At 52.5% G+C, this 22,305-nt stretch overlaps 2 protein-coding genes across 2 annotated transcripts; one reads left to right on the top strand and one right to left on the bottom strand.

Annotated features, from left to right (window-relative positions):
- Positions 1 to 3,244: 3,244 nt before the first annotated feature.
- Positions 3,245 to 6,758, bottom strand: PIMREG (PICALM interacting mitotic regulator). The gene is made up of 4 exons (XM_063108950.1): positions 6,465 to 6,758; positions 4,599 to 4,873; positions 3,908 to 4,003; positions 3,245 to 3,278 (listed from the first exon to the last, which is right to left on the bottom strand). Exons 1-4 carry the CDS (start codon positions 6,756 to 6,758, stop codon positions 3,245 to 3,247), a joined length of 699 nt encoding a protein of 232 aa, XP_062965020.1.
- Positions 6,759 to 12,281: 5,523 nt separating this feature from the next.
- AIPL1 (aryl hydrocarbon receptor interacting protein like 1) lies at positions 12,282 to 20,775 on the top strand. The gene is made up of 6 exons (XM_063112704.1): positions 12,282 to 12,377; positions 12,965 to 13,144; positions 18,025 to 18,213; positions 19,422 to 19,598; positions 19,722 to 19,863; positions 20,573 to 20,775. The coding sequence occupies exons 1-6, from the start codon at positions 12,282 to 12,284 to the stop codon at positions 20,773 to 20,775; spliced, it is 987 nt and encodes a 328-aa protein (XP_062968774.1).
- The last annotated feature ends 1,530 nt before the right edge of the window (positions 20,776 to 22,305 follow it).

The following is a 22,305-nucleotide window of genomic DNA, read 5'->3' as shown; positions in this document are numbered from 1 at the left end:
TCCCCTCTGGTCCTGCCTCCTGGTGGTTCACACATGCCCATCCCTCCTTTAACATTTCATCATTCTTGGCACTCCATCAGCACCAGCTCATGTGGTACAGCCACTTCAACCCTAATCCTTCTCACCCCTTCCTACTTCCCCCCAAATACCCTGAATTAAACTTGGGCAGACTCAGTCTGATTCTCTGAAACTCCACTGTCTCCTTTTTGCAGAAGCCACTGATGTTTTACTCTCAAATGATAAAATAATTAGTGTGAGATACTTTGTTCCCAGTTAGATTTCCTCTTCCCTTTCCAAGAACCCCAGGCTAGGAGCAAGAGAGAGCGCTTGAGCCGGGACCCCTGGGGAATTTGGAGTCAAAGTGACCAGTGTTCTGTGGCTCTGGGGGTTGGAGCTGGGACACAGGACCCAGCAGGAAGGCCACCACCCCTTCCTTTCCAGAGCCCTGGATTGGGGTTTTGACAACCCCCATGAGATGCTGATTGTGTACAGTGAGATATTGTGAACACAACACCCTCGGAGCTGTAGTTGGTGTGTGTGAATGTGTGTACGTGTGGTTCTGTTTAGTGACGAGACAACTTATGTTTCAGTACTGCTTCCACAGCAACCATGTAAGCCACATGCACATTCTTTACTTGTGGTTTGTTCAATTTTGTCTGTCCAGTTAAATTGGAGAAAAAAAAAAAAGGAACCAGGTCATGTGGTTCTCTGGAGGGGGTGCTGCTGCCCTGAGTAGTTCTGTGATCCCCCCAATCCACCTGTTTTCTAGAGAATCCTTCTAGCTCCTGGTGTGCTTGCTCTCCAGCAGCTGGAAAACAGATCTTCCTGCCTGACCAAAGCTCCTTGTTTCTTGTGTGGCATGTTTGTTTTCCCAATCTGGTGGCAGTTCTGGCCAAGGGCCTGCCTGCCACCTTCCTCTACCACTTGCCCTATTGGGGGTTCAGGGGGCATTCTTAGCCAGGGCCTGTTCTTCCAGCATCATGGGTTTTTCCTAAAGATCTTGACTCCTCCCTTAGGCTGCACAAAACATTAAAAAAAGAAAACTAGACTCCTTTCATGCATTTGGATGAACAGCCCTCTTGTCTGGGTGCTGGGCTACAGCAAACATTTAAACCCCAGTATTCCAGATTACTGGGGAGGGTGGGGGGCTCTCTGAAAGAGAGATGCTGGATCTCATGGTTTTTAAACTGTACATTTTCTACTTTGGAGACCATGCCCTAAAGTGTCCTGCAGACAAACCATGGCACCAATCTTTAAGTGAAAGCTGGGCTCCAAGGTAGGTGGCCATGTGTCCATAGGTGGCACGGTTTTGCATCAACACTCTTTCACCCAGCCTGGGGGGCAGCCCCACCCGGGAGGGGCACCCTGACTGGGAAGGAGCCTTGCAGCTGACCCCGCCTTAAACAATCAACTTTTCCCACCAGATCCCGGGGGTTTGGGTGCCAAGTGCTCTGTAAACCTATTCTCTTTGGCTCAGCTAAAAGAAATATCCTCTCCTTCCTTTCCTTCTGGGCTTGGGGGAACTTTCTTAAAAATCACAGTTAGGGTTAAGTTCAAGCAGCGAGGCCTGGATGGGCTCTGCTCTCCTAGCTGAGAAGCCAGAGGGGCGGTTGGGAGCAAAATCAGTTTGACTCCACCCGCCTCGGGATGAACTAGAAGCAGGTGACACCAAGGAGGGGCAGGCCAGAGGGTGGCTCATGCACGGGGACCCCCACCCATGGACCCCGCTGTCCTTTTCCGTTTGTTTACTCGGTGGTGGCAGCCAGTCTGACCTTGTCCGTGGTCTGACTGTTCCTACGTGTGTAACCTTCAGTATTGTCTGTGATGGATGGTTCTGTGGTGAAAAAGGTTTATTATATTCCTATGGCTGCCTTGTACAAAATCCGTTAGAAAAGAAAATGTAAAATATCAGATTTCTAACAAGACGAAAACAGCATTATGGAGTTAAAAGATTTTTACAACTGGTCTTGATTTTGATGTGAGCTGGTTTTTAGCTCTTAAATGTTGTCACTGAAATAAAAACCTTATTTGCCTTTAAATTGTGCTTTACTCTGAACTAAGTTGAGAAACCTTCCCTTTATTCATGTGCTCCTAGAGCTGGGGTGGGGGCAGGCGAGCTCGGCGTGGAGGTGGGCAGCACAGAGGTGGGCCCTAAACCTCAAACCTGTGGCCAGAGTGGCCTAGGGGAGCAAAGGTGGTGGGGTGCTGGCAGTGAAAGGGAAGATGTCAAATGCAGAAAGTCTTTATTTTGCAAAAGCAGTGTTATCTAGGAAAGTCATGCACTGGTTCCTTTCTAATAAAATGACAAAGCAGATTTCTTTAATAATTTACAAAGGGCAGAAATTGCTCTGGAACAGTGCTGCCGCTCCCTGCACACCCACAGTGGCCTTGCTGAGCACATGAATAGGTACCCCTGAGGCCAGGTTCTTAGGGCCTGCAAATATCTCCTATTCCTTCCTCTGGGGCCCTGGTGGGGGAAGCAGGGATGGGAGCTGGGTCCCCAAGAGCCTCAGAAGTAGAAATATAGGGGGGTGAGTCTGAAGATGACTCCCCACGGACCCTACTCCTGGGTACACAGCTCAGAGCTGTCAAGCATCTTCTGGTGCTTGCACTTCACACTGCAGGTGAGGCTACCACAAGGCTCAAGGGAGGGATGAGTCCCTAAGCCCAAGAGTCCCCTGAGGAGTAGAAGGAACAATTTTCCCCACCTCTCCAAGTCACTCTCAGGCTATAGCAGGTGGTGACTGATGGGTCCAGATGTGGCCAGAGCAGGAGAGCTCTGGGTCCTTTGTTAGTCAGATCCTTGTCGGCAGCAGCCCAGGGGTTCTGATGGTTCCTAGGGGATTCCTCTGGGAAGTCCATGGAGTGGCACAGACATTTTGGGGGTGAGTACTTGGTGGTCCAACAGGGCTTTCCTGCAAGACAGAGCTCCCTCTGTGCCCCTTGTTGTGCTCAAGGCAGGGGAAGTGGGGACACCATAGCTTTCCCCCTGAAATGGGGGGCTGGAAGGTGGCTCTAGCATGCTCAGTTAGTCATGCAGTCAGTGAGGTTAGCAGCTCTGGCTCCAAGCAGGCAGGAAGACTTTCACGCTTCCCACTCTGCTGTGCTCATCAGCTCTGTGGGTTTTTCCAGAAAAGACTCATTTCTTTAACATGCCTTCAAATACACACACATGCTCATGCGTGAGGAGGAGGAAGACGCTGGGAAAGATGCTCGAGAGGACATTACCTGCAGGACACTGTCCTTAGTCACAAATGAGAGAGACAGTCATGTCGTCACTAGAGATGGACAAGGGGGAGGGATTTACGCCACTGGTTCTGAAGCTCCCCCTCCCCTCCCCCCCGCAGTCTGGACTAGACCAGACCAAACTTGGAAATGTGGTGGGAACTGGCCACTCGACATATAGTCAGAGCTGTCAGGGCCCTGTCTAAGAGCCCTTGGTGCCCTCTGGCTGTTATACTAATGGGGAAATGGCCCCAAGTTAGGGCAGATCCAGAACTGAGGCCCTGCCCCCAGGATGGTGACCTGAGCAGACAGACCAGGAACAGCAGCCATGTTGCTTTTCCTGATTCCATGGGTGGGCAGGGCATAGAGGAGCCATGGGGAGTACTGGAGGAAGGGCAGGTCTTTCAGGAACTGCGTACCTGGCCACATGTGAGGTTCCAGGTGATGGACAAATGTGGGAGCTCAAGGCCTGGAGGGCCATGAACATCCAGGGTACGTCCTTACCCAACACTCCGATTCAGGTCTTTCATCCCATCTCATGTTTGAGATGAGGAGACTGAGGCTCAGAGGGGACAAGGACTGGCCAGCAGGTCAGAGCCGGAACCAGCAGCCTGCCTACAAGATGGCATGGCACGAAGGCCCTGTTGGCCATTACCCTTTGAAGCATGGGATGCCAACTCACCTCTCTTCAGCCACGATGGCTTCGTCCAGCTCTTGGGATAGCTTTTGGAGATGCTGGATTCCTGCCCCCACAGGGTCTAGGTCACTGTCAGACTCGCTGAACAAAAGGGGAAGCCACACCAGTGACTGATCGGAATCCTGTGGCAGGAGCCCCTCCCAACTCAGCACTGGGGCCTGACTTGCAGGCCCAGATGACCCTGGGAGGCTGAGAACACCTCACCCCAGACCCTCACTCTAGGGAGTGACATTAGAGTGACTTGGAGCACCTGGTAGAAAATGGAGAGCTCAAAGCCCACAAGGCCAAGCTATGGGCAAGTGATTTTTCAGACAGGTGACCTCTGCTGTTCCCCACTTGACACTGAACCTCAGCCCTCCAGATGGCCTCAAAACTTGCTTTTGGGTTCACCAGGAGGCTTGGGCAAGTACGATCCCATCGGAGCTAAGCTCACTTCTTCCTTTTACAGAGAGGGAAATTAAGGCCTTGAAGGATTTTCCCAGGTCCCCCGCAAGCTCTGGGGGCATAGCTGGGCCAGAACATGATGTGACTCAGCTCAGGGTGTCCCTGGCTCCAGGTAGCCATTGGAGGTGCTCAGAAGCTGCTGGGGCCCATTAGTGGTTGGGGGAGCCAGGGAAGGGGAATCGTGCCCGTGCTGAAAGGCCACCAGCCCTGGGGGAGGCACCATCCTACTTGCCTGGGAGAGCAGAGGGGCTCTGTGGAGGAATAGGGGCTCCGAAGAGTGGCTTCTCTCCTCGACCGTCGCAGTGGGTGGGCACGTGGGCCCATCTGGCCAGAGAGGCGGGGTGGGGGTGAGTGGGCAGGGGTGGCTCCAGACAGCCGGGTGCTCTTCTGGCTCAGGCTGTGAGTAGGGGGGCTACTGCCCTTCTGTGCCCCTCTCTTCCTCCTTCTGGCTTTCACCTGGGTTTCCACCAGCCACTTGGTGCCACTTTGGCAGGACTCCTGGATTCTCTGTGACCGGCACATGGAAAGGTTAGCACCAACAAAATCCAGGGTGAGCTATCCCAGTCTCCAGGCCACACCACCAAGCCCAAGGCCCACCAGCTGCCCCCCAAATACAGCTGCTGTTAGACTCAAGGGTGAGGGATATGAATGACTTATGGGAAATGGATCCACTGCAGGGACCCGGCTCAGAGCCCCCTGGACATGACCGCAGTGGTCAGCAGCAGGAGAGCCACCATCGTGCACATGGCCTCTAAGTCCACACCCTCTTCCTGGACACAGATTATTCAGAGACTCAAGGAGAAGGCCCAGAGAAGAGCAGGCCCACCTCCCTGGATACCAGGAGATCACCTGTCTTCCTGTCTCTGGTCTCGCTCACTCTGTCCCTCCTCCACATTGGTCCATTGAGACCCTTCTGAAGGGCAGTTCTGATCGTGACATTCAACTGCTCAAAACCCTCCCGTGGCTCCTTGCTGCCCATAGGACCATGCCTGACTCTTCACCAGCTAGACTGTCTTTGCCTTGGCAAACCAGAATCCAGAGGCTGGACAAGGCCCAAGTTAAACTTGATGAATTATGTGACCTTGGGCAAGATACATTACATTTCTCTGATCCCTGAGGGTGATGAAAACAACCATAGGGCTCTTCCAAATAATGACTTACATGTGGCTCAGACACCTCTCTACAGAGTTCAGAAACAGTCACTTTCTCCCCACATCTTCAGAATCCCCAGCAAGCCATCAAGGAATTCACCCCCCTGGCCCCCCAATTCTCTCCTTGGAGGTCTATTCACTCTCCTGGCTTCTGTTCTTTCTAGGGGACACCTTCCCATCTCCAGCTCCAGGTTTAAAGACACATCCTTTTGGAGGGCACAGGCACCTTACACCCAACATAAAGACATCTTTCTGCCAGCACATCTCATCTGGCCCCCAGTCCTCTGGAATCTACCTTCTGAGTAGCTCTTCAATTTATTCACTCCTCTGCAAGCCCAGGCCCCTAGGCTCCCTCAGGTAGCTAAAGAACAAGCGCTAATACCCTAACCTGATGAGATTTCCCACCCTGTTTAGAATTCTTCCCACTCCCCATCCCTCCCGGGAGAGGCTTGAGCCCTTCATGTCCTTCCTCCCTGCTCCCCCTTGCTCCTTGCTCTCTGCCCTCTGTCCCTACCCAGACCAGATCCTGCGGGGCCCTTCAGCATCTTGCTTTCCCTCAGCTCTAGGTCTGGACCCACCCTATTTCGCCTCCCTTATACACTCCTCACGTGTCTCTTTTCCTGGTGAACTGTGGGGTCACCTCCCCCAGGAAGCATTCACTAAGCTTGTGTTTGGTGTCCCTTCAAGCATTCGCCACTTGCTTGCAATTTCCTATCATAATGCAGCTCTTGTCACCTTGTAGCGTGAGCACCTGCCTCTTCTATGACACTCCCATTCACTCATTCAACTATTTGTTGAGTACCTACTACGTGCCACGTACTATTTGGGGTGCTGGGGAAACAGCAATGAACTAACCCAAATCCCTGTCTTTATGGAGTCTATATTCTTGGGGCCTCTCTGAGGGCAGGAACGGTCCATAAATGGATGGTTAGTATTGTCATTATTACCTGGGACACGACACCCAAGGCGTTCTTAGCCGAGCGAGCTGCAGCCTGGAGGCCCTGCTGCCCTGACTCTGGGGTTTCCAGGCGTTTCCAGGAGGGGCCTGCCCGGAGGTTGAGGCTGACTGCTCTCAGGGGCAGCCTTCTCTGGAACTGTCTGCACAGGGAGCCCAGGGCCCCGGTGGAGGTCTCCTGATGGCCACCCGCGGGCTGCAGCATCTCGATGTGCTCAGGCTGCTCCTGGTCCCGGAGAGATCTGCGGCGCACGGAGGCGCCTGCGCCCGGCCACTGAGAGGCCATCTGCCTGGCCGAGTGTCTGCCCACCAGACCCTGGGGAGAAGGCCGAAAGGCGGGTCCTCAAGGCATCCCCATCCCCAGGCTCCACAGGGGAGAGATGGGTGGAGTGGGGTAGGGGGTGGGGGCACCTGGCAGCTGGGCGCGGGAAGGAGGACGCCTCCTGGAAGCGGGGCCCCGGTCGGCAGCACTCCTGCTGTCCCGCTTCCAGGTCCCCAAACAGCTGTCCCGTCCCGGCCTCCTTCCCGCTGCTCCCCGCCTCGGCGCGGGCCGGGGTCGGCGGGCGGCTCCTTCACGAGCTCGCCCAGCCCGAACGCGCAGCCTCCCGACCAGACGCCCCCGCAGGCCGTGCCTGTCCGGACCAGACCCCCGCCCGTCCCCCGAGAAGCCCCCTCCCCTCGGACGGGAGCCCCACCGCGCCCCGCCGGGACTCACCCCGGAGCCCCGCACGCAGAGCGGACGCCGACGCCGGCCGATTCGAATCTCCGCGCGGCCCCGCCCGGCCGCGCCCTCACAGCTGATTGGCTCCATCTGCGGCCCGCCGCCGCGCCGGGGCTCCCATTGGCCCTCTCCTCTCGCGGCTGTCAATCCTGCTCTCGGATTGGTCCGGCCGTGTTCATTCACATTCATCGCCCCGGGCCGGCCGCCTCCGCGCCTGGAGATTCCTGCGCTTTGTATCTGCGGGTCGCGTCGGCGCCGCCCTTCCCCACCCGGGCCTGTGCCTCCGCCCGGCTGCGGGGTCCAGTGCGGCTCTCACGCCGGGGCCCCTTCCGCGAGCCTGCGCAGGTTTCAGGCTGCTCGGACCGATGGGTTCCCGGGCACCGAGAAGACCCAGGGGCCGGGGGCCCCGGGCTCCAGACCCTTCAGCCGGCAGCAGCCCCGGTCTCTCTCTTGGGGACCCCTCCCATCCTGCCAGGAAGTCTGGCTTTTCTTTCCTGCTCGGTGGTTTTGTTAGAAAGAGCCAGGGACTGGGGGTGCGGAGCTCCGGGTTCCCATGGAGGTGTAGTTTCAAATTTCCCCCACGACCCTCCCTCCCTGAGACAAGGCTCTACCCCTCTCTGTGTCCCCCCAACTCGCCATCCACACTCTGCCCCTAAGAAAACACGTCCTGGAGGAGGGGACAGACCAGCGCACACCTGCCTGTCCACCTCCCGCCCCACCGGTCCTTCCCTCTCTCCAGCTGCACGCTCCCGCTCTTCCATCTACGATGCTCTCCCCGACCCATCTCCCTCCTTTACGGGGGTGACCCCAGAGCAGCAACCTCACTCCGCGCTTGGTTTCCGCTGCCTCTCCCCCAGTACCCCCTCCTTTGCTCAGGCCTGGGATGATGAGCTCCCTGCAGCTCTGTCTTTAGCCCTCGCCTTCATCTGTTGGTGGTCTCACCCAATCCTTCAGCCTCGGTGATGTTCCCCGGGACGACGATGATGATTAATGTGTATACGGCACTCACTGTGCACCAGGTACTGGTGCTCCAAGCACGTTCTGTTTTCTGATTCATTTGACCTTAACTGCAGCCTACAGCTTGATGAGGAAACTGAGGTACAGAGAGGTTAGGCTGGGCTGAAGTTTCAGTCAGTTGGTATATAGCAGGGCCAAGGATTCAGACTCCATCAGTCTAGGGCCAGGGTCCATGGCCTAACCACTACCCCACACTGCTCCGCTTCAGCCCTCACACCTCCATCTCCAGCCTGGACCTCTTGCCTGACACTAGAGCCATCTCCTCCTGCTGCTGCAGGCATTTTAAACAAACACACCCCAGCTGAAGACACCCTGTTCTCCCAAGACCTTCCTTCTCCACCCCCACATTTCCTCTCTCATGTCTTCCCACATCATATCAACTGGGTGCCTGTGACAGATGAAGCACTGTGCTAAAAATGGGCCATGAAGATCCACAAAACAGACGCATTCCTTACCCTCACGGAGCTAACACCTAGTGCGTGAGAAGAGATGGATGTTAATGAATCAAATGACCAATAATCATTAATCAAAGAACCAACCACACAAAAATTATGCTATGTAAAGGCAAGTTTATTAGGCAAAGTATGTGTTTGTGTGTTTGTGTGGTCTTAGCACAGGGAATATGGTGTTCAAGAAGACCAGTACTCACTGTAAGAACCCCAGCACACACACATATGTGAACTGAAACCAAACTCCACAAAACAAAATACTTGACTATGTATGATGTGCTTTGAGATTTTATTTTCGATTTCGTTTTTCAAAACTGATGGTGACAACTCACTACGTTTATTTTACAGTGGTCACTAATGGTGTGTGGGATGAGGTTTGAAAAACGCTGCCCTGTTTTTCCTGTCCACTTGGTTCCCCCTCAGGGTTGTTCACCAAGAGTCAGAAATGCTTGTTCCCAAACCGTTTATATGCCAGTGGTGCTTGTTATTGTAATTAGGGGATTTAATTCATGTCATTTACCAAAGGGGAAAGAAAGAGTTGTTGTTCCTACCTACGAAATTAAATTGAAAGACTCATGAAGGTAAAATGCTGAGAAACAAAATCTCTCAAATTGGAGCCTCTTTTCACAATCGTCTCTCCAGTGCCTGTCGCAATGCCTGGCACCTCATGGGCATCCATAATAATAGCTTGTATTTCTTGAGCTCTTCCGACGTGTCAGACACTCTGCTAAGTGCATTTACTTTCTTTGTTCTTCCTTAATCCTCCTGGCGACTCTGTGAAGTAGGCACTATTTTTATTCCTATTACAGATGACAAAAACTGAGATTCAGACAGTGAAGTATCTTGTCCAAGACTGTACAGAACATCAGAGCTAAAACTTAAATCCTGCGTGTCTGACGCCAAAACCTGAATTCTTAACCTTCGATTCCACAGCCTCGTTAAGTGTCTGGAATGAATGAATGAATGCATGCATACAAGCGTGAAGAGGCCCCCTGCTTGGAGCTTTCCACCCTCTTCCCTCGTAACTGGCAGGCCAGGTTAATGAAGGACAGTCTCCATGGTAACGAGAAAAGAAGGAAGAAACATTCTCTGCTGAATGACTTCGCATTCTTTTTGCCTTGCATGGAGTGGTGGCTGGAGGTTGGGAAGAGGCTCTGCTCCAGGTAAGCAGGCTCCAAATTGAGAGGCGGTGCAGGGGCTCCTGTTCCTTGTAAGGTGGAAAAACCAGTCATTTGTTCCGAGTGGAGGCTTTTCTGGGGGGAATCTAGCTCCACCCTTGCCTCTGTTGGGGTGGGGTGGGGGTGGAGGAGGAGCTCCAGCCCTGCTCTGCAGGGGGCTCCCAGTCCAACAGCAAAGCTCCCTTCTACCAGCTTCCCTGACCACCTGGAACTGTCAGTCAGATGGAAGAAGCAGACATTAAGCACATTATTGTAAACAATTAGCAATTGTGCAAATTGACATGGATGTGCAGTGCTAGGGGACAGTGAGGGGTTTGAGGGGGATGGGTAGCCTCACTTGAGCTGGAGGTAAGGACAGGCTTCCTTGAGCACGTGGTGTTTTAGCTGAGGACTTAGGGGCCCAGCATTAGGAGTCTGGGGCACTGCCAAGTTCTAAGACTGGAGAAAGGCTGACTGAGCAAAATAGAGAGGGTAAGGCTGAGGTCAGGGGCCGGGGGTGGTCAGAGGCAGGGCCTGTAGGCCAGGGAAGGAGTTCAGAATTTATCCTGAAGGTGGGAAGTCTTAAGAAGGGAGTGGGATATTAGAGTTGCATTTTGATAAAGTCCACAAGGAGACTGGTTTGGGGGCCAAGGGGTTGCTGGGGGATCAGTCTGGAGGCTGTGGCCTGAGCCGCAGTGAAACCAAACCCCCCAGCTTCGACATCCCCTTCCTTTCCCGCCCCCCACCTCCTCCAGCCAGCCAACCACGGGCCAAATCTGTCTGTTCTACCTCTTCCGTGTCTCTGCAATCCGTGTGTGCCTTCTGACCTGTCTACAAATGGAAGCAAGCAACAGTGGGAGAGTTTAAGAAGTGTGATGAGACACAATTAGATCTTTTTCTCCCATTGTGTATCACATCACCGATAGAAAACTGCCTAAAATACAAAGTCTGGTGTAATAAATACTTGTAAAGCAAACACCCATGTAACCATTACCCAGGTCAAGGGTGAACAGTGCCAGGACCCCTTGGCCCTTGCTGTGTGCTCTCCCTACCTGCCTGGACTGTTATGCCAATCACTTTTATTTTCCTTTACACTTTTACTAAGTATCCAGCTTACCTGCTGTGTGTGTAGACCCCTCTAGGTTGCTGTGTAGCTGGAGAAAGGATGAAAGAAGGAGGGAAAGGGTGTCGACAGCCCCACCCTAGCCCCCTCTCTCCAGACAGTGATCTGAGCACACAGGAAGGGGTTGCTGGAGGGGACAGTCTAGGTTCCCTGGGACTGACCAGCTGGCCCAGGTTTGGTCTCCTATATGCCAATGGCTCTGATGGGAGCCAAGACTTCCAGGGATGCTGGATTTTGGGGTCCCACTCACTGCTCCCGGCCTCCCAGCTTCCTGGAGAGGGAGTCAGGAGAGATCGGTTTTCCTGTTCCAGTTGGGAAAATGGAGTTAGAGAAGATGGAGACACCCAAGGCCACAAGGTCAGTAAATAAGAGGTGTGATCAGCCCTTTGAACTCAACTCTATCTGGCTCCTAGTCCAGGGTTCTTCTCTGTCCCTGTGGCAGGATCTGGTGTCCCTTCTCTCTGCAACAAGTCAGCCTGGCATCAAGAGAAGGGCTTGTGCTCAGAGTCCTACACCCTCAGCGTGCGGGGGGCGGAGGCGCAAGGACTTGAGCTGGCCACAAGGTGGCGCCAAACACCGAGTCTTCACATTTATTTTTCTTGGAGCAGAAAGGGGGTCTCTAACTCCCCGAATAAGCTTTGCCTGGGTTCCTGGGCACAGGGTTAAGGCCCTCCAATGGGGAGGGGATGCCCCCCCCCCAGGGCTGGACCTCGCACAGGAGGCAGGATCGGGGCTGGGGAGGGTGCTTCAATTTTCCCCATACATGACCCACCTCTTGATCTCGGTCTAGTTCTCTCCCAAGCTGGAAATTTATCCCCTCTTTCCTTGGGCCGTCATCTCACAGCCTCCTGAGGGATGAGGAGCAAACAGAGAAGGTGGTGGGCTGCAAAGGCAGCAGGGCCCTGGCCTGGGGTCCAAAGGGACTTAGAGTCTGGGACCAGGGTCAGCACCTGGGGGACGGGGGTGTGGGAGGGGGATGAGGCAGGGCAAAGGAGGCTTCAGGCCTCCCATCCTTTTCCCCTTGGGTGACATCCAGGCCTCTCTCCTGTTCGCTCCCCTCTCCCCTGTCTTCTTTAAGAAAGCTCAGCTGATCTCCTTCCAGGGGTGGAACAAAACTGAAGCCCTGGAGTGGCTGGAGTGGTTAAGGGCCAGCTCGGGGCACCACCCTCCCTCCCTCCCTCGCCTCCCTTCATCCCTTCATCCCTTCATCCCTTCATCCACCTTCCTCCCTTTATCCAGTCCCCTCTGGGCCGGGCAAATCTCCACCTGTATCAGCCTAAGTGTCTTCCCTGCGGGTGAGATTATCCCAGCCTGGGCTGGACCTCTCCCTCCACCTGGAGCCATGGACGCAGCTCTGCTCCTGAACGTGGAAGGGGTCAAGAAAACCATCCTGCATGGGGGCACAGGAGAGCTCCCGAACTTCATCACTGGCTCCCGAGTAAGTGCCCCCTGTGGCGCCGTCCACATTCCAGCTGGGCCCCAGGGCACTGCAAACAGCCCCCACCTTTGCCAGAAAAACAGCCCGTCGGGCCCTTCCTGGAATCGTCAACCCCCAGCATCTGGGAAGCTCTGAGTTGGTCCCCATCCATGGGGCACTTTTGGTATTTTGCAGATTAAACTTTAGTATGGGCTAAGGGGAGGGGCTTTGGGGAATTTTCTGGAGCACAAATGTTGACTGAGAAGGAGGTGTCCTTGGGGGGTCATGGTGTTTGTCCTCAAATGTCTGGAGGGCTTCCCTGGACTGATGGATGTGTCTGTGGCTGCAGAACTCGGGCTTATTTAAGGAAGGACTTTTGACATTCGGAGAGTGGGAGTGGAGTTCTTTGGGAGGGGGTGGATTCCTCATGCCTAGGGGAGTACAGACATGGGGGGACAGAGACAGGTGTGCTCTGGGGGTCTGGGGCATCTGATGGGGGTTTGGGTGAGCTGAGACCTGAGGACAGCCCTGGGAGTCTATGACAGCGGTGGTGGCTGCTGCTGGACCACAGGGGGTGTGTCTAGACCAGGGTCCACTCTCTCAACCAGGTGATCTTTCACTTCCGCACCATGAAATGCGACGAGGAGCGGACGGTCATTGACGACAGCAAGCAGGTGGGCCAGCCCATGCACATCATCATTGGCAACATGTTCAAGCTCGAGGTCTGGGAAATCCTGCTGACATCCATGCGGGTTGGTGAGGTGGCAGAGTTCTGGTGCGACACCATCGTAAGTAGGCCATGCGGGCCCATTCCCTTCTGCATGGCCCACCTATCTGCTTTGCAGGGCTGCCCTGTTTCAGGAAAGCTGAGGGTAAAACAAACTCTGCAAGGCAAATCCCACCTCCTCATCCCCTGCCACCGTGAATATGAAGATGGGCTCAGTAGAAGAGCAAGGCCTTAAAGTGACCGTCAGTGCTGTGGCTGGCTGGTGGGATGCAGGGGCAGGGCCATGTCCCATAGCAGTGAGCCTGCAATCAGATCCTGGAGACTTTTGGCCATCGGTCACTTTTTGCCCTCCTCTCCACTCCTACCCACTTTGTGAAATTTTTTTCTATTTTTGGCACTCATGAGTTAGTGTGGCCCAGGTAGAATTGGTGAAACTGACCTTTAAACGAACATTTCTTATGGAAACTTTCAAACATATACAAAAGTCGACAAAAGGTATAATGAACTTCCCAGCCAACATCACCCCACTCCAGTGTCACCTCATCTGCCCCCATCCACTCGCCTTCCTCATCTCCCATGGTTAGAGAAAATTCTAGACCCGTATCCTTCCATCCACCAATACTAGAATTTGTGTCTCTAAAATAACAGGCTATTTTAAAAACAACCACAATATCATTATGAAATCTTAAATTTTAATTCCTTAATGCCAATAATTCCTTAATGCCATCTAATACCCAGTTGGGTTAAGATTTCTCTGGTTGTCTCCTCATTTATTCTTTTGAAATGAGTGAGATTGGTTTGCTCACGTCAGGATCCAAAGTGCATGCGTGGTGTTTTGTTGATACGTTTCTCGAGTCTCTTTTTATCTGTGAGATTCTACTCCCTTTTTCTTCCTTGTTGTGGATTTGTTGAAGGAACTGGGTCAATTGTTTTTCAGAAGCCCCACATTCTGATTGTACTGGTTGCTTTGCCATGGCATTGGCTACCATGTTCTCTTCACCATAGTTTTGATAAATTGCAAGTTTGGTCAAAAGGGCTTGATGAGATTCGGGTTCTTCTCTTTTTTGCAAAACTGTGTCCTGGTAGTACTGCGCCCTTCCCGTGGCCTGCCTCTCTTATTGTGACGTTGAGACTCACTTGTGGGTTCAGGTGCTGACAACCTGACCCACCTATTACAATGTGATAGACCCTTGACTATCACAGTGACGGTGGGGCCCCAGGCTTATCATTTCATCAGAGGCCAATGACCTTTTCAAAGAGCAATTTGGGAGAGAGGTAGACCTGAGCGTGAACTGTGTTTTATCTTTTATTAGCTGTGTGACCTGGAGAAGTCCTTTCTCCCTTCTTCCACTCTATTTCCTCATCTATGAATAAACAAAAACCTAAGTTAAGGGCTTGTTTTGGGGATTACATGATACAATGCATATGAGGGTAAATCACAGTACAGGGCATTTGAAAAGTGGAAGCTATTATTTTGAGCTGGAAGAATTTTTGAGATTGTCTCCCTTATTTTTCTAACTAGGGAGTTTAAGGCTCAGAGAGGGAAGGTAATTTGCCCTGGGTCGAGCAAGTTAAGGGACAGAATCTGGGTGGGACCTGGTCCCCTCCCTCCTATCCAGGGCAGGCTTTTCATGGTGTCTAATAGAGCCAGGCTGCAATGACTTCCTTTACCAGTAGGTGGTCCCACAGGTGTTATTGTTCATTCACTTGGCAAATACTAGCTGGGCATCTTTTCTTTGTATCAGTCCATGTATTACTCTTCATCTTGATCTTTTTAACTTAAAAAATGTTTTATTTTATCAAGTCAGGGCTTTGGAAAATTGACTCCTTTGTGATTTCAGTTAGTTTAAAATTATACTTATTTATTGACTTTGCTTACAGTGAGGAGGTCCTGTACTTTTTGGACCCATATGTACCTCTCATGCAAGCCATATGTTAGACGAGGCTTGGTTGCAGCAAGAGCCCCCCCTCCACAGGACGCATATTTGCTGACACAGGAGAGACAGGTGCATAGAAGGCTGTCAATAAGTCCTTAATTGGTTGATTGACTTGTTTTCAACACCACAGCCTGCGATGTAGGCACGGCTCTTTGTTTCCTGTGGTCTGTGCTCTGCTGGCCACATCAGTAGTCACGTCAGTGTGCTGCCCATCTCAAAGGCTGGTGCCTCTTACACTGTAGTGACTGTTGGCTTTCCTGATGGCCCCCACATCTCCTTGTCCCAGCCCACAGCTGCCATAATTGCGTGCATGCGCACACACACACGCCCCTTCCAGAGTCATTTATCCATCTACACATCCACCTTCTATCCATCCATCCACCCACCCACCTGGACATCAATTCATTTATCCTTCCCTTCAACCAGTGTTCATTCATTATCCAGTCTTCCATCATTAAGCATCCATCCATTTCTCTCTCTCTCTCTCCTTCCTTCCCTATCATCTATGTATCCATCTGTCTGTCTAATTAGAAGACATTCACTAGGCACCTGATTCGGTCTGTGCTGAGTGTTAGGAATGAAACAGGCAAAGTCCCCAGCCCTGAAGGAACTGGAATTCTCGGGGAGGAGCAGAATTAAATCCAAATGATTACAATGCAGAGCAGCCAGTGCCACGACATACCTAAGTGAGGGCAGAGTGCTTCGGGGCCACAAAAGAGGCGCGACTACCTGCCTTAGGGTTTTAGGGGGCATTTATTTAAGAAGATGACATTGAGCTGGATTTTGAAGGATGAATAGGAGTTCATCAGGCCTGGAAGTGGGGAGCGGGGTAGCATCCTGGCCAGGAAATGTGAAAAGGCTTGGCACTTTACACTTAGTTAGCCCCTTCTCCTCTGTGGGGCATCGCTCCTCTCAGGAACCTGAGTTCTGGAAAGGCCAAGCACTCAGTGACTTAGGAGGGCCTGGCTTTCCCTAGCAGTTGCTGCTTGTCACTCCCTGCAGAGCCCTCTGCCTGGACAGTCCTCACTGGATTACCTTGAGCTGTAGGTCTCTGCAGAAGCAGGGGGCTTTCTCCCTCTTCCCCGTTCTCTGAAAGTAGAGGCGGCAGGACCAGTCAGGGATTTGGGGAGCTTCTGTCCTGAAATGCATTCTTCCCTGACCCTCCAGGTAGGAGACTGGTCTCTATGTGGGATTTTTTTTTGCTGGTGCCCAGCCTTGTGAGGCCAGGGTTGCAAACTCAAATTCCACAAGGAGCCAGGACCCTGTTTAAATGAAGATCACCTGCCCCATCCAAAGGCTGCCATGTGAAAGGGGCAAGGTCCAGTGTGGCTGGATATTCTGAGTTTTCCAGACAAGCCAGAAATCTGCATTAGCATGTGAACTCTCCCAGTGTTCACAAGCTGGGAGCTAATTAAAAACAAACAAACAATAAACAGCATAACAGCCCACACTGTGAAGGATAAAACAAAGCCAATCCGCCAGTTGGATATGCCCTACAGTACACCAGTGTGCACCCTCCAGTACAAAGATGGCCCCTCACACAGAACCAGGCTCTGGCCTTGAAGCCCCAGAGAGGGGCAATGGTTCCAGGGGGCTGAGCAAGGCCAAGGACTAGAGTCAGGCTCCACAGAGACCCGAGTGTGACTGTGGCTGACCCCGCGGACCTGCAGCCAGCAGCTAAGCCTTGTGCTGGCACAGAGCTGAGGTTTTCATTCTCTGTCCTCTGCTGGGGCAGCAAGTCTCTGGAGTTTTGCTCCATCTCCAACTTTTATCCTCCTTCCTGGGCTTTCTCCTTGCTCCCAGGGGCATCCCACATCCCACCTGTGCTGACTAGGGGCCCTGATAGTGTCATGATGGCAGATGTCTAGCAGGACAAAGCCTTTGTTTGAGGGTTTGCCCAAGAGCCGCCTGGTCCTGGAGTCCCCAGCTCACACCCAACCTTCTGGGAGACAGGTCGCTGCCAAGCTGGGGGTTGCTGTGTCAGGGTCAGGAGTGCCCCCTGTCCCTGCTTCTGGTAAGCTGATCCTGGGGCTTCTCCCTTCTTTAGTCCAGCCTTAATCCCAACAAGCTCAACTGCCATCTGGTCGTCTCTCTCACAAGGAAGCAGAGGGCATCCGGGCTAATCCTGGCTGTGGGGTGGGGAAGAGTGACCTTCCTCCACATGCTGGTGATTTGGAGGCAGATCTGACCTGTTTCTGCCCTTCATTTTTCCAACAGTGTGTCTTTATTGGAGTTGTGTATGGGAGCCAGAGCTGGGCCATCTCAGAACGCGGTCCAAGGAAATGGGTTCTCAGGGACCCTTTCATTTGGAGAAACTAAGGCCACACGCTGATTTTCCCAGGCCTCCTCCACCCTGAGGGTGGCAACCCCAGCTCCCACTACTGGGCAAGGCTGCAATGAGCCAGACCTATATCTTCACTGTCCCCTTTAATCCCCATAACAGCCCCAATACCTGGCAATAAGGCAACTGGGGTTCCGACAAGTGCAGTGACCTGGGCTAATCGGCAGCACCGCCAGGATGCTAAACCAGTCCACTCGGACCCTGGAGCCCCACTCGCTCCACTGCTCCATGCTGGCCTCCCTGTGAGTCACAGGCTTTGTGGAGCTCAAAGTCTCCTTGGGGGACAGAAGGGTTATAGTTGACCATAAGGACCAGCAAGAGGCAGCATGAGGCTAAGAGCATGGCCTCTGGAGCCGGGTTTGAATCCTGGCTGTCGTTTCCTAGCTGTGTGACCTTGAGCAAGTTGCTTGACCCCTCTGGGCTCCAGTTTCCTCATCTGTAAAATGGGGATAATAGTAATGCCTCTCTTGTTGGGTTGTCGTAAGGACTGAAGGAATTAATAGGTGTAAAGCGCTTTGCCTGGCGCACAATGCACCCGTTATTCCTAGTGGGTGCAGTGGGGTAGCAGGATCCTTGCTGTGAGGGGCTCAGAGTGGGGGCTCTTTGCGGCTCACCTAGCTCTGAACAGATAGCCCAAATGCCATTCATCCGTCTCTCCCACAGCACACGGGGGTTTACCCCATCCTGTCCCGGAGCCTGCGGCAGATGGCGGAGGGCAAGGACCCTACGGAGTGGCACGTGCACACGTGCGGGTTGGCCAACATGTTTGCCTACCACACGCTGGGCTATGATGACCTGGACGAGCTGCAGAAGGAGCCACAGCCTCTGATCTTTGTGATTGAGCTGCTGAAGGTGGGATCCTGGGGAGCGGAGGGCTGATCCAGCATCAGAGAGGGGCCAGGGACAGCAGGCACCACGGGGAGCCCCAACTCCACCAGCCACTGGACATCACCCTGTTTCTCTTTAAAGAACAGGGAAGTGTTCCAACACCACAGGAGAATTGGAATTTGAAAAAAAAGTCATCTGCTTTTTCTGAGGGAAAAGTCCATTTGGAACTGACTTTAATAAATGTTATTCATTCTCATTTTGGAGGCATTTTACTGCTCTTGGTTATCTACTTCCATTTTTATTTTCAAAAGTTTTGGATTATAATCTCATCCTTGGTCCCTGTGAGTTGTGGGTTCAAACGTCCTTCTCGAACAGTGGGAGGGGCTACATAGAACTGTCCCTATCCTGTCACCCAGGCCCCAGAGTGATTGACAACCCATGTGTGTGGGGTGGTGGGAGGCTGGACTGTTAGCTCACTGGGTTAGAGTGCAACCTTATAACACTGAGGTCATGGGTTCAGATCCCCATGCCAGCCAGCCTCCAAAAAAAAAAAAAAAAAAAAGGACCACTAGTGTGGGAAAGGGTTAGGGTCCAATCAGGCCCCAGCTTATGGCCAAGGCCAGTGCTCAGCCTGAGGGCTACATGGACAAATACAAATAAAAAAGAGAACTGTGTTCACTAAGGGCCTTTACAGGTCTGCTTGGACAGTTGTGTGGTTTGTGCACTGCACAAGGCATCACTAAGGTGCTCATTATAGACATTGTACATTTGTATTTTTTTTTTTTTTTGTCTTTTTCATGACCGGCACTCAGCCAGTGAGTGCACCGGCCATTCCTATATAGGATCCGAACCTGCGGCGGGAGCGTCACCGCGCTCCCAGCGCCACTCTCTCCCGAGTGCGCCACAGGCTTGGTCCTACATTTGTATTTTTATTATGACAATTTTCCATCAGATGGCAATAAGTTGACTTGTTCTAACAAAATGAGCATTCATGACAACTTTCTAAATATTGGAAGTAAAGCTTAATCTCGGTGAAGGAGCACCTCTTCCTAATTTGCACAAAGGCACTGATGTAGGGCGGGGCCCTGGGCCTTGTTTGTATGTATTTGACCAGCAAGCATGATTCTTCTGGCTGAACCTCGGTGTGGCAAACGCAGAGCCGACTGCAGGGAGATGTGCTGGGGTCCGCTTTTTCTGGTGCCTGCCTCACTGACCCGCCACTCTTGGTCCAGGTTGAGGCACCCAGTGAGTACGAGAGGGAGACCTGGAACCTGAGCAATGCCGAGAAGATGAAGGCTGTGCCCATCCTCCATGGAGAAGGGAACCGCCTCTTCAAGCTGGGTCGCTATGAGGACGCCTCTTCCAAGTACCAGGAAGCCATCGTCTGCCTGAGGAACCTGCAGACCAAGGTGGGAGGCTGTCGGCCAGGGGATGGGAAGTGGGGCGACTGTGGGGAGCAGCCCCAGACTGGCCACGGTGGGGTGGGGTCAGGCGGTGGCCTGAGCTCATGGCAGACTTTGCTCACGGGGCAGGAGAAGGCATGGGACGTGCAATGGCTGAAGCTGGAAAAGATGATCAACACCCTGACCCTCAACTACTGCCAGTGCCTGCTGAAAAGGGAGGAGTACTATGAGGTGCTGGAGCACACCACGGACATCCTCCGGCACCACCCAGGTGCGTGGGGCGGGGTGCCCGGGGCCGAGGGCTCGTCTGGTCCAGGGCCACACAGTCACCTGCAAAGACCTTCCTGGACCTCTCTTCCCACCTGTCAAGGCACCAAACCTAACCTTATTGTGGGTCATGGAAGGGCAGTGCTTTACTGTAGGAGGTATTTTATTTTAACGTGTGTTTAGGCAAATATACGAGTAGCTCACCAAACGTGATTTTGTAGAGCAGTAAACAGGCCTTTTAAAAAAGGGGGCAATTAATATAGAGAAAAATAGTAAGTCAATACTAGTACCAGTGGTGTGTGGATAGGACAATATTTGTGAAGAGGGCATTTAAATAACGTTAACAGAACAGCGTCAAGCACTTAGCACGCTCCAGGCACCAAGTCCTCTGCATTTATCATCTCATTTAATCCACATAATTCTCATACTCACTGGATGGGGTAGGTTCAGAGGTAGGGCCTGAAGGTGATACACTTTGGGACGCCTCTAAAGAAAAAGAACACAGTTACCCAATACAAAATCAGTGACAGAGCCTTGGAAGGGCCCATGCAAGGGAGAGGAGCAGGTATTGCTGTTATTATCATCATCTCCATTTTACAGTCTTGGAAACCGAGGCATGGGAGGCACAGAGAAGTTAAGGATCATGGCAGGGGTCATGGCTTTTGTAAGGGGTCAGTCCCTGCCAGGTGGATGCAGCCCTATCCTCCCCGCAGGCATGGTGAAGGCATACTATGTGCGCGCCCGGGCGCACGCGGAGGTGTGGAACGAGGCCGAGGCCAAGGCGGACCTGGAGAAAGTGCTGGAACTGGAGCCGTCCATGCAGAAGGCGGTACGCAGGGAGCTGCGGCTGCTGGAGAACCGCATGGCGGAGAAGCAGGAGGAGGAGAGGCTGCGCTGCAGGAACATGCTGAGCTAGGGGGGACGGCCGCCCTCAGCCCCCCGGTCCCCCCCTGTCCCCAGGGCGCCCGCCACTGCACCCCCTCTCTGCATCCAGCAGCCAGCTGGGCACCCACCTAGGCAGTGAGCTGATGGCCTGGTCATTTCTGATTCAGTTGACTAGGATTTTAGTGTCGCTTTTTAAAATTGAAAATTAAGTTTTGAAATCAAAGTCATGCATGCCTATGACTAAAAAAAATAACAAGGGCACAGAAGAGCCAATGGGTAAAAGTGAAGTTTCTTCCCCCGCCCCTTCCATTCCTTAACCCAGGGCTAGTGGGTTTCATTGAACCTGTTGTTTATTCTTCTGGTAATTCTCTGTCTCCGAATAATGTGTTTAAATCCCACTTTCTCCAGGTGTCATTTTTACCCCATGTCAAAAAATGAGGATTTGATGCTTTGACTTTCTCAACACTTCCGTTCCCTTCTCCCAATTTTGGATAGTTGTATATTTGGGCCTTTTCTTGGCTGTTTTTGTAAGTTTATACTCTACACCCACAACTCTCTAGGATCTCATTGACTTTAGCCCATCGGGTGACCCTCTTCCATTTAGGATAGGGGTGGCGGCACCGAGACCCTTTCCTGCACCTTCCTTCCAACCTCCCACCCTCCTTCTTCTGCCTAAAGATCCCGTGTATGAAACCAGTAAGCTGAAAATATCTTAAGTCAAAAATGCACTTAGTACACCTAGCTTACGGGACATCAGCCAGCCTACCTTAAACGTGCTCAGAACACTTGACATTAGCCTGCAGTTGGGCAAAACATCTCACACAAAACCTATTTTATAATATAGTGTTGAACATCTGGTAATTTATTGAATACTGTGTTGCAAGTGAAAAACAGAGTGGTTGTATGGGTACTCGAAGCGCGGTGTCTGCTGAGTGTGTATTACTTTTGCACCACTGTAAAGGGCGAAAAATTGTTAAGTAGGACCGTCTAAGTTGAGGATCGTCTGTACGTTGCTTTGCCATCATCCTGGCTGTTAACATCTATTTTTCTGTTTTGTAACCAAAATGAAGTCTCCTGTGCTTTGTCCATAGCACAGAAATTTGAAAATTAGTAAGCAGCATTTTCATGATTACAGCCGTGTGGGTACATTTCTCTGCAGGGCCCTGCATCCTCCACAGTGCTTTGATTGTGTTTCTTTTTCTGGGGTTCCAATTTCACGACCCCTGGTCCCCCAGAGTGAGGATATTCCTGGCATCTGGGGTGGCAGCATCTATTTTAGCGTGGCAGTGTTTCATTTTTACTTTTTTCTCCTTTTTCCTTGTTTTGCGGTTCTGCAGGTTTGAAGTTTAAGCCCTCCCCGCCTTGAAGAAAAGCGGTGTTAATTTTTGGCTGATTCAGGCTCACTGTCCAGTGGGCCATCCGGGTACATTGTGATGGAACCAGGATGGAGGAAGAGGTTTTAGACGTCAGAGGAAGGGGACATTATGACCTGCAGAAGCAGTAAGGCAGGAATGTCCTGAGGTCAGAGAGAGTCCCCTGAGCTGGAGAAGGTGGAGCAGGG

Source organism: Cynocephalus volans, chromosome 10 (genome assembly GCF_027409185.1).
Source record: "Cynocephalus volans isolate mCynVol1 chromosome 10, mCynVol1.pri, whole genome shotgun sequence".
Taxonomy (NCBI): domain Eukaryota; kingdom Metazoa; phylum Chordata; class Mammalia; order Dermoptera; family Cynocephalidae; genus Cynocephalus; species Cynocephalus volans.
This window is presented reverse-complemented; position numbering and strand designations above follow the sequence as displayed.